Source organism: Cryptococcus neoformans, chromosome 9, assembly GCF_000149245.1.
Source record: "Cryptococcus neoformans var. grubii H99 chromosome 9, complete sequence".
Classification (NCBI taxonomy): domain Eukaryota; kingdom Fungi; phylum Basidiomycota; class Tremellomycetes; order Tremellales; family Cryptococcaceae; genus Cryptococcus; species Cryptococcus neoformans.
The window spans coordinates 1,039,942-1,050,140 of record NC_026753.1 but is presented as its reverse complement, the minus strand read 5'-3'; the positions used below and the strand labels follow the sequence as shown (position 1 = coordinate 1,050,140).

Genomic DNA, 10,199 nt, shown 5'->3' with positions numbered 1-10,199 from the left:
CACGGTCTCACAGCCGCCGACTTCACCCACCTCGCTGAGCAAACCGAGGGGTACTCTGGAAGTGATATTGCTGTGATTGTGAGAGATGCCTTGATGCAACCTGTCAGAAAAGTGCTCTCTGCTACTCATTTCAAAGAGGTAAATGGCCTTTTATTTTCCCTATCATTTTACCAACTTCGAATATTGATGTGCATACGAACGCAGGTGGAAATCGATACCCCCGAGGGCCCGCAAATAAAACTCACACCTTGCTCTCCTGGTGCTTCTAACGCTATTGAGAAGACTTGGACAGACATTGAGTCATCTGAATTGCTTGAGCCTCTTTTGGGCCTAAAAGACTTTGAGAAGGCAATCGCAGTGAACAGGCCGACGGTGTCAGCGAAGGATATCGAAAAGCATATACAGTTCACGGACGAGAGCGGTAAGTTACTCTTTCGCTCTACTTTCCCGTCATTACCAGCGGTAGACAGGTGCTAATTATGATTACGTATAGGAGGAGAAGGGGCGTAATAGGTCATTTTTCCTTGTTGTCATGCAATCCTGTACTACACTGATCGTTCGCACCGACACTGACGTCACAAAAACTATCGGATATCATTATGTTACACTACTAAAACTACACATGCTAATGTCCTCAGGAACCATACCGGGTAGTAGCGGATGTACGATCGTCTAAAAATATATGGGTTAGATAAGATAGTAGTACCAGGGATGATTTGGCGGATAACGGATAGAGCGGAAAGGATGTCGCGGAAATATGACGAACCATGGCGGATGAGGCTTATGGATAACAGACATCCCTCGAATATCCCTATATAAATTGGGGAATACTTCCCACATATTTTTATCACCACTATTCGACATGTCTGATTATCGTCAAGTACCTCACCCAGTTAGTCCATCGCGTAAGTTCGGATACTTTGACAGGAGTCCCGAGGTCCCCATTCCTCCCACTCCTCGTACTCCGCCTGGCCCTCCCGTTCCGCCTTTCGCTCGAGAGCCACTTTCGCCTCCTTGGCCTACTACTCGTTCGGAACTCAGAAGGAGGAAACAAGAAGTAACGGCCTCGTTGCAAAAGCAGATTGAGGTGGAGATGGAGAGAGAAAGGGAGCGTAAGAGATTGATGGACGACTACGTTGTTGTACAGAATAATTCCGACTCATCCCTTATTGCCCCGGCCGACCTTTCCCCTCTTGAGCCCTCCAATCGTTTCAACTTCTTCCCCAGTGAGTTTTCTTTATGATTTCCAGTAGTCGACTAATATGATATGTAGCCGATAACGATGAAGAGCGATCCCGGGCGAGCCTCATGAACAGGATATCTACTCAGGATTCCCTGTCGCCTTCTCGTGCGACTATAGCGTCCTTTACTCCCCCCCCACTTACGGAAGCTACTAATTTGATGGTAAACGCATCTCTTCTTGGGCAAACCAACAGCTCAAGGACTCCACGAGGCCTATCTCCTTTTCCAGAGCCTGTTCGAGGCAGCATCGATCCCTCGGTTCGCACCTCAGATGTCAAGATCAACCGCAAGCCTGTGAACTACGATTTGGCTAGCAACGTGCCCAAGCCCTTCCCAGGTGATGCTTCTAAATCCGGGACGTACACCTGCGATGCTTCGCCGCCCAGTGGGTCCCCGAAACCTGACAACTCAGAGGCAGCAATCGACTGCAGTGACAAAAGCGCCTTCTCTTCACTCCTAATAAGCGTCCTGAATTTCAGAAAAGATGCAGAAAAGATGCTTTGGTGTACCGCGGAATTGGAAGGTCGAATTCGTAATTGCGCCTACGCCGGGAAGGGATGGGAGTTGAGGCCCGTGATGAGCCGGCAAAATGGTAAGACAGTTCCCGAGGAATCTGACGTCGTAAGTGTGGTTTTTTGCTTATGTTTCCGCCTTTTCGAACTGCGCTGATGGCTGTTTCCGTTTAGGATGAGTATATCCGCACCAAACAGGATATCGACATGCTTTCCCTTGAGGAGTTGAGTGCTTGGCTTGAGCTTTATGGAATCGAGGGCTTTGAACAAGAGGGCGAACGACGGGCTGACAGGAGAAGGTTGTGGGCCTTTTTGGTCTGCGACACTTTTACCGATGAGTGCCTTTTCCGCCACTGATCCTGTTAATCTGTCCATCCTCATCACTCGAAATACCTGATCGGGGCTCTAACATTCAAAGGACATTTTTCTCATGTAAAGGCAACAGAACAATTGGACACTAATAAATAGTAAATAATAGTAGGGGCTGTCTAAAATATCTATATGTTATGCAGAGTTGTACATTACTACAGTAATGCCTGTCGTAAAATATTCTGTCTTAAGATGAAAACGCGAAAGTGAGAAGGGCGCATTGTTGAGGTCACTGGCTGACTGACGCTTTCCGAATGTGAATATTTCATGTTTATCCCCTTGACTACGCCAATGGAGCAGCCGTGGAAGGCCTACAAGTCTGTATATCATTGCAAAATTCGTTGGCGAAATCTTCATCCAAAATCATCATTTGCAGATAAGGAGGGATGCGGCTTCAAAAATCGCTCACCAGTCCGGAAGTCGTCTAGTCACTGAGCCGTAAAGCATATATCAGAGATAGAGGTGATTGGATAGCTCGAAGGATGAAAAGGCAGTCAATCGTGGCATAATTACCCGTGGAGAAAGTGCAATCACCCAAAACCCATACGCATATTATTATTATGTTCATGTCTAGAATGCTCACGATACGATCTTTCGCCCTTTTTAGTCGAATTGAGCCTGATCCACTAAACCGCTTCTCAAGATCAAGTCGAGCCACTCCCCCACCAATGGGTTTTCCTCATGCCTCCAGACACCTCTCTCGACAGCGGGGTTGATCCTTGAAGCAGCATACCAACCAAACAAACAGAAATCAGCATGAGAAGGTTTACCGGACAACCAAAGAGGCTCTGCCTTCTCTTTTTTGTAGCCCAACAGAGTCTCGATGACAGTTAATCGGGTGCGGGCGGCAGTGAGCTGCGCATTGATATTGCTAGGGTCGGAGAATTTGGATTTGTGTGCTTCGAAGCGAGAAAGGTCACCTCCGAACTTGGACTTGATAAAATAGTTTTTAGAAGGTTCGTCAAAGAGTTCAAAGATCTAATAAAGTGAGAGATTAGCTCATGCTCTTGGGGTAGAGGTAATTGATGAAAGATACATACCGCAGAAGCGATCAGAGGTCGAAATTCATTGGCAAGAGTAGCGTTGCTCCAGATTTCAATGAACTTGGCAAACTCCTTGCCAACTTGTCCACCGAAGACAGACTTCTCAGCAGATCCATGCTTTGCTTCAAGCTGCGATATTCTATCAGCCCTTGTCCCAGCCTCCAAACGAAGATGCGACAGACATATTCAGCAATTTTCCAAGAGTCGGTGATGACAAGACCTTCTTCGTCTACGATAGTAGGGACGGTCACCGCAGAGTTCTTAGTAGTTTCGGCGAGTTCTCCTCGGATTTGAGGGAAAGTTTTGCCCTCAGCTTTAACTTCCTGGCCAAAGTAGCTGATATGGAGTCAGCACTTGCAGTCACTCTGGAGATGAGAGGGCAGACTTACGCTAAATCAAGTTTGGTTTTCCAAACGTGAGGAGAGATGACTCGGCCATCAGTATGCTCCGACTTGCCAATCAGTTGGTAAAGAGTGTATTTGGCCATTTTGGATCCTTTTACAAGTAGCTGGGCAATGAGACAGCTAAAGATTATTATTCGTTCAAAGATATAAGTAATGGGAGATGAGGACCCGAGCCAAGCTAGTTAGTCGCTTATATACATATTCACCATATTGTGTGCTTGCTGGCTGTTGAATGCTGATCAACCAGCAATAAGCCGCAAACACGCCTTATCGGCTTGATTCCGCATTTACGGGGAAATGGGGGCTTTCCGGCAGGCAAAAGACAATATAAGAGATGATGATGTGATTTCGACGTGCTTTCAGGCCGGGCCAACGCGTTGCAAACTCCGCTGAAGTTATTGTGTCCCTCGTCGGTTAGCCGAAGTCTTTGGTATTATGTAATCTTTCCGACGCCCACCCACCAGTGATAGAATAAATGATGGTGGAACCCACTGAGATCAGGACATCCCCACCGGATATTTTTGGTCTCGCTTCGCTGCAGAGGGGAAGGGTTGTGTTCGTCCGTCATCAGCGATCGACCATTCTCCTTCTATTTGTTGCGTCCAACATCTTCTGTCCATCCCCTGGCCATTTTGTTCAAAATCCTTGGACCATCCAGTATACCAAGACGGCCACCTTGCCCCAATTCCCCTGCATGGCTTCACAAAAGGCATGAGCAAACAATCTTTGATGATAATACACAAATGAACGATTTCCGCCATCCTTCAAATCTTGGGAGCCGCGACGCAGACAGGAGAAACGCATAGAATAAGAGTGTTCTAAAGGACTACAGCCTTTCATGGTTTACAATCGTCAAGAGCTCGATGTTGGGATCCTTTCTGTGCGTGAACGAGGGCAATCGATAACTCCACTAGGGCGAGGTCGTGACGCGGAAGTGGTGCTTGGCACTGGTGGGTGGACCCCAAACTACTCCAATGGCTTGCATCTCCTTTTTCTCGGGTCTCAACCAGATATCACTTGTTGTGCGGTTATACAGTGTATGACAAGGCATCAATCTGGTATCTGGGGCCTCTTCTTTACACGTGGCTCAACGGTGGCAGTCTAAGTAATTATGCCAGCAGAAGACTATCCACGGAGCCCGGCAACCGAAATGCACGCCTTTGAATGCGCTCTTGGAGCTGAGCAGGGGGAGATTGCCTTTCCGCGACACACGAAACGCACGCAGGGTCCTCGGCACTCGATCAAAGGAATGCAGTTTTATCCTTGGATGAGTTTATGACGATATACGAGCAAGCAGGCAGCAGGCAGGGGCTCTCCTTTCACCTTCAGGTCTTCAACCCCATCTCCTGTGGCCTTGGTCGATCCTTTTGCACTTCGCATCCCATTTTTCACAATCTATATAAGCCTCGCCCTAGCTGGCCTAGACTTGTCTCTATCAGGAAGCACTTAAGAACGCTCGATAACGTTCTTTACATATTACACTCTTTTTCAGTGCTGCAAGGGGACGAATTTCAAACTCTGCATATATGGGTTCTACTTGTTTCACGCGATAACTCTTTCGTAACAGATTAAGAACATCACCTGGCGTAATGTTCTCACCTACCTCTTCTCTCTTCGTCGCCTCGATGGCGCTCGCTCTTCCTGCTACGGCCGGAACTATTTTTACTAAGTCCAATGCTGCAATGACTTTGTACGCCTTTTCTTCCATTGTCATTAGCTGACCAGAAACCGCCCAGCTATTATGACATTTCCGAAGGCACCTCTGACTCCGAGGTTTGTGGTTCCTCAGCCGATGATCCCGTCCAATATGGTTGGGCTACAAGTTCTGGTATCAACGGGGGTGTTCCATACTGCGAAAGGAGCCGTGGCTACTCCTTGAAAGGGATCGGTACCAATAACATTGTCGGTACGTTCTAGATCTTTATAATCTAATAATCATTGCTAAGTGATGGAAAAGCCTTCAACTCAGCTTTAGTCGCGGCTAATCCAGCTAGATGGTGTGGTCGGGAGGTTAAGATCTATAAGGCCGACGGTAATGAATTCACATACAGCGGAGGTAGTCTCTATATTTGGGATGGCTGTGATGCTTGCTCTAGCTCCGACTCAGGCATTCTTGACCTTTCTGGTGTGTCCTCGCTCGCGCCCCCTCCGATGTATCACCCTGTTGACATGTGGCAGCTCCCACATTCGTAGAACTCAAGGGCGGTACTTGTACCGGTAACAACCCCACAGGCTTGACCTACGAAGTCCTGGATAACTACATTGTTAATCCCTCTGTCGGCCTTGGGTCTGGTTATTCTGAAGAGGCGGACAGTGACGACATAGGGGCGGGATTTACCACCGCTGCTGTCTATAGCTCTGCCGAAGCTGTTACCTCTGCCTCCCATGCCATCGTCACATCTGCTCAACCAGAAGTTGTGACCTCTTCACAACAAGCAGCTACCACCGCCGCCGTTCTCAGTCTCCAGTACTCGTACTCCTCCGTGGTCCAAGGCACTGACATTAACGCTTTTTCTACCGATGATATCGTCCTAGCAGCTGTTGAGACGGATGTTAATAGCGCGAGAAGTAGTATTTCAGATACAGTAGAGACTTCCGCAGCTGCTACCTCAACAGGTACCGTATGTGGGGGCAGTACCTGTGCATTTGGTGCATGGCAGTGTTCAGGCTTGGAGCTGCAGATCTGTAATTATCTCACGGTCAATTCACTCGGTTAGTTCTTTTATCTTTACCTGCTTGGAAAGCAAGATACTGATAAACATACGTTACGCGTCAGGCTGGGAAACAATTGAAACCTGTGGTGCAACTTGTTTGATCACGAATAGCGGTTCTGTCGACTGCGAGTAATGTTATATTCTTACGAATACTAGTTGTTTGGTCTCTTTTTTATTCCTTCTTCTCAGGGATTTTCGCGTCATCTATCTCTTCTTAGTACCAATGGTATGTATATCGCTTGAAGCGAAACAGATTAAGGGAGTATATTACAAGGAAAGAGTGAAAGAGAGTCAACGACGACTCTGTCCCTTAACCTAGCCATCTATGCTTAGGCTATGAAAAGCACGGGACATACAATCAACAGCGAGCATGTGTCGGCTAGAGGCGACCAACTGATTAATCGAGACACACAAAGGCTCTAATATGGAAACATCTGCTATGTCCGTATCCCAAGGCATAGTCATCAGATCAAGCTGTGCAAAAGGGTAAAAAGGACACCCCCAACACAGGGGAAACCATGAAAGGATGAGCATTGATGCAATCGCAGTAGATTTCCGAAAGCTCACTTAGAGCCCCCTTATATATCAGCTATTACTGGTAGGCCTCAATGGGAGCTTACTTGGCTGGCTAGATCCTGCTGCTGGCAAATCGCACCTCGTTTCATTCTTCAACTTTCTTTCCTTGATTGTTGACCAACAAATTCGCCAGGCGCGATGCCCATGCTCTTTACCGTCTTAACGATTCTCAACTCCCTTTTGGCCTTGGAAGTCGCGGCATACGAAGTCTTGTACGAACTCCAGGGAGCCACTGGGACTGTGTAAGCCCAACTGAGGAACGAAGATTAGCTGAGGTTGCTGATATTCCATTTCCTTCATTTCATCAGATACTATGACTATGATTGGGAAAATGTAAGCTCTCGGTTTCTTCTTTCCCAGTCAATCTATTACTTTTAGCCATCCGTGCTGACTATTGCTCGCGAAAAAGACTGGAGACCAATGTGCAGCTCGTTTTGGTGCTGGCTGGGCTTCAGACCAGACAGGTTACCCGGGTTGTGAACAAAATGGGCCCACACAGACAGACTTGAAGACAAACAGGATCGTTGGTAAGCGTCTCTTGGTCTCCTTATTTGTCAACTTGTTGACTAAATGGTCGGTTGATTCAAGGCTGACTTTACTAGCCATGAACCAAACATGGATGGAGGCCGACAAGAGTGCATGGTGTGGTAAAGAAGTTAAGGTATTCAAGGAGGATGGAATTGAGCTTGTTTACGATGAGCCGCTCGTCCTTTGGGATACCTGTGCGGAATGCGCCGTTCATGTGAAGATTGACTTCGGTGGTGAGTAGACTCGGCAGAAGTAAAATAATGAAGAGCTCACTTGTGGGACTAGTTGGTCCTTACATTTTACTGGACTCTGAGGGCTGTGGCACCACGGCAGTGAACCCATCTGGGCTCATCGTCCAGGTCGTCGACAACCAAATTTGGGCGCCTGCTCCTGGGTCTGATTCTTACTCCCCAACATCTGCGTCCACATTATACACAGGAGGGCTTTACAATTTCCCTAGCCCCGGTACGTTGTCCAATCCTTGGGGTGCTACTATCAGTGGAGACGCAGCGGGAGATCCAGTAGTGATTGCGACAGCCGACGGTCAAGGGGTCGCTCCCACTGGAAGGGATAATGAAGTGGTTAGTATCACAGCGACTGCTACAAGTAGAGCCATGGGGACAGCAACGGGAGCAGCTACGGGTGCTGGGGTGTCAAGCGAGCAGAATACTTCTCCGCCAGAGGCCACATCTGGTTTTTCATGGTCTTCTGTTCCAGTAACCTCAGCTTTGTTTGCATCAGACGAAGAAAGTATTGTCTCTGTCCAGACTTCCGCTACTGCCACATTCGCCACCGCTGCTGTTCTGTCCGTTACTTCTGTGCCTCTTTCTTGACGGGTCTTCGGATGCTGTTGCTGTGCAGAGCGCGTTGTCCACTGGGCCTATCACTTGTACGGATAACGAAGGTACCGAATACAATGCTGGGGACCATATGTGTGAAGGTTATCAGCTAATGATTTGTGCCAACACTCAATCAGGATCAAGCGCCGTCAGTAAGTGCAGATGCTGTCAAATGGATCAGGGTACGAATAGCTGCTGATGATTTTGATAGATTGGATAGTCCAAAATACATGTCCTAGTCGATGTTTAGTTTGTGATGCTACTATCATCTGCAGTTGACAGTAGCATTTGACGGAAATACTATATATTACACATAACAAATGAACTTCGAAATGCACAAATTCTCGCCAACTCTACTCTGCGAGTATCTTTCCTCGGTACTGGCCTGTAAACCATGCGCATATGAGTGTCTGGGGTGCCAAGCTGAATATGACTTCCTGAGAATCAATTGTCTATCTTTGTATATAGCCCTTTCATCGCAAGGGTTATAAATAAAGGGCATATGAATACAACCATACTCAAAAGGGGGGGCAGATAGCAAAAAATCCAAAACGCAAGGGTGAGTTGAGTTCAATTGAGAAGCTGATCACATACATAAGAAAACAGTGAGGTTGTATCTTGGTAAGCTTTATACCATAGTGTATGCTCATTGGAAGCCATCTTGCTACTGTTTTGGTTGCCATTATAGCACTAACGCGCTTCACAAGCTCAGTCTTTGCTCTTCTCCTTGCTTCTCTCACCGGCGCGTACAATATACTTCACAGTATAAATGATGCTACAGGTACTTGGTGAGTTTTTGACCTTCATTCGATTCCAGAAAGATTCGTTATTTATCGCTTATTTTTAGTTATTACGATTATGGTTATGAGACTACTGGAAACCGCTGTGCTGGCCGTGGTTCAGATGCTGGTACCCTCCCTCTGCAGTTCCTCATTGTGAAGCGAAAGGTCCTACCTACACAGATCTTGCTACAAATCGGATTGTTGGTGATTAGCTGGAACATTCAATAGAAGCATGTCGATATCCACTGATTGATTATTCGGTAGCCCTCAACGCAACTATGGTAAACGGTGATCTAAGCGCTTGATGTGGTAAAAAGTTGGTCGATTGAAGCTCCTGGGGAACTATTATTTATGACCAAGTAGAGTCAAAATATTTTTATCTGATGGCTCGGAACTCATATACAACGAGCCCCTTGTCCTTTGGGACGTCTGTGTCGCAGTGGAGATAGCTCCAATTATTGGCTTGCGCGGTTTGTCTCCCGATCCCTAATTTGGATAGCCGTAAACGGCTCTGCTAATTGGTTGCAAACACAGTCGACACATACCTCAAGATGATGTCCAATGGTGGCTATATGGCAAACAGTGGAAACAACCCTACCGGTCCCCCCATTGAGATTACTGATAACCAGATGTGGGCCCCCGCTCCTGGAAATGACTCTTATTCACCTACGCCAGCGAGCACTCTGTATACTGGGGAGGGCTACAATGGTGCCGACCCCACTAACACCGTCGTACCACCATGACGCTCCTGTGGTAGCCACGCCCCACGCGTTGCCGAGAGTAGTGCTCAATTGGTAACGAGTGCTTCTGCAGTTGCTTTGACTGTAGGCACTACTCCTAAGACCGCCCAGCAAGCCACCCCGGCATCAGCTACAAGTATCGATGGAACAGCGTGTACTAAGGGAGATCAGAAATGTGAGAATAACGCGCTTTACATATGTAATTACGTTTCAAATAACGCAAAAGGGCTGGGTAAGTGTCTCTTAAAGGTTGATTAGACATTGCAAATCCGGTCGGGCGGTGCTTGCTATTTCGTTATCGGCTGTAGGCTGGACGTTCCAAAATAACTGTCCGGGCGGCTGCGATGTGTCCGCTCAAAACAAGTGCAAGTCCTAGAAAAGGCGTGGCTCAGAATAAGCTTGAAACGGAAGGAGAAGGTTGACCACATATGTTGTCCCGCCTGTATCAAT

At 47.4% G+C, this 10,199-nt stretch overlaps 5 protein-coding genes and 1 non-coding gene; 4 read left to right on the top strand and 2 right to left on the bottom strand.

The window, feature by feature from the left end:
- Positions 1-555, top strand: part of CNAG_04510 (vacuolar protein-sorting-associated protein 4) — a 1,848-nt gene extending 1,293 nt beyond the window's left edge. The window contains exons 7-9 of the mRNA XM_012196456.1: positions 1-138; positions 205-421; positions 494-555. The exon at positions 1-138 is cut by the window's left edge and continues 82 nt beyond it. Of these exons, the coding sequence (XP_012051846.1) occupies positions 1-138; positions 205-421; positions 494-510 (372 nt within the window). The 3' untranslated portion in view covers positions 511-555.
- Positions 556-745: 190 nt separating this feature from the next.
- Positions 746-2,249, top strand: CNAG_04509 (hypothetical protein). Its single transcript, XM_012196172.1, has 3 exons — positions 746-1,226; positions 1,274-1,863; positions 1,929-2,249. The coding sequence occupies exons 1-3, from the start codon at positions 863-865 to the stop codon at positions 2,109-2,111; spliced, it is 1,137 nt and encodes a 378-aa protein (XP_012051562.1). The 5' UTR covers positions 746-862; the 3' UTR covers positions 2,112-2,249.
- Positions 2,114-3,923, bottom strand: CNAG_04508 (hypothetical protein). XM_012196455.1 has 5 exons: positions 3,556-3,923; positions 3,349-3,502; positions 3,164-3,295; positions 2,533-3,101; positions 2,114-2,474 (listed from the first exon to the last, which is right to left on the bottom strand). The coding sequence occupies exons 1-4, from the start codon at positions 3,651-3,653 to the stop codon at positions 2,727-2,729; spliced, it is 759 nt and encodes a 252-aa protein (XP_012051845.1). The 5' UTR covers positions 3,654-3,923; the 3' UTR covers positions 2,114-2,474; positions 2,533-2,726.
- Positions 3,924-4,083: 160 nt separating this feature from the next.
- On the top strand, positions 4,084-6,808 carry CNAG_04507 (hypothetical protein). The gene is made up of 5 exons (XM_012196454.1): positions 4,084-5,260; positions 5,307-5,476; positions 5,528-5,695; positions 5,749-6,282; positions 6,347-6,808. The coding sequence occupies exons 1-5, from the start codon at positions 5,160-5,162 to the stop codon at positions 6,415-6,417; spliced, it is 1,044 nt and encodes a 347-aa protein (XP_012051844.1). The 5' UTR covers positions 4,084-5,159; the 3' UTR covers positions 6,418-6,808.
- A 190-nt stretch (positions 6,809-6,998) lies between these two features.
- CNAG_04506 (hypothetical protein) lies at positions 6,999-8,575 on the top strand (the record flags this gene model as incomplete). The annotated part of the gene is made up of 6 exons (XM_012196171.1): positions 6,999-7,102; positions 7,169-7,193; positions 7,270-7,387; positions 7,463-7,621; positions 7,674-8,379; positions 8,439-8,575. The coding sequence occupies 5 exons, from the start codon at positions 6,999-7,001 to the stop codon at positions 8,219-8,221; spliced, it is 954 nt and encodes a 317-aa protein (XP_012051561.1). The 3' UTR covers positions 8,222-8,379; positions 8,439-8,575.
- On the bottom strand, positions 8,461-10,175 carry CNAG_12867. Its single transcript, XR_001046145.1, has 2 exons — positions 9,555-10,175; positions 8,461-9,495 (listed from the first exon to the last, which is right to left on the bottom strand). It is a non-coding gene; the product is annotated as a hypothetical RNA (non-coding RNA).
- Positions 10,176-10,199: the final 24 nt, after the last annotated feature.

Bases quoted from the DNA above. Each gene is read 5' to 3' on its own strand.
- CNAG_04509 (XM_012196172.1), top strand. From the start codon at position 863: ATGTCTGATTATCGTCAAGTACCTCACCCAGTTAGTCCATCGCGTAAG. The intron at 1,227-1,273 runs GTGAGTTTTCTT...TATGATATGTAG, and splicing joins TCGTTTCAACTTCTTCCCCA to CCGATAACGATGAAGAGCGA. The intron at 1,864-1,928 runs GTAAGTGTGGTT...GTTTCCGTTTAG, and splicing joins TTCCCGAGGAATCTGACGTC to GATGAGTATATCCGCACCAA.
- CNAG_04508 (XM_012196455.1), bottom strand. From the start codon at position 3,653: ATGGCCAAATACACTCTTTACCAACTGATTGGCAAGTCGGAGCATACT. The intron at 3,503-3,555 runs GTAAGTCTGCCC...ACTCCATATCAG, and splicing joins AAAACCAAACTTGATTTAGC to CTACTTTGGCCAGGAAGTTA. The intron at 3,296-3,348 runs GTCTGTCGCATC...AGAATATCGCAG, and splicing joins CTTGGAAAATTGCTGAATAT to CTTGAAGCAAAGCATGGATC.
- CNAG_04507 (XM_012196454.1), top strand. From the start codon at position 5,160: ATGTTCTCACCTACCTCTTCTCTCTTCGTCGCCTCGATGGCGCTCGCT. The intron at 5,261-5,306 runs GTACGCCTTTTC...GAAACCGCCCAG, and splicing joins TCCAATGCTGCAATGACTTT to CTATTATGACATTTCCGAAG. The intron at 5,696-5,748 runs GTGTGTCCTCGC...GACATGTGGCAG, and splicing joins AGGCATTCTTGACCTTTCTG to CTCCCACATTCGTAGAACTC.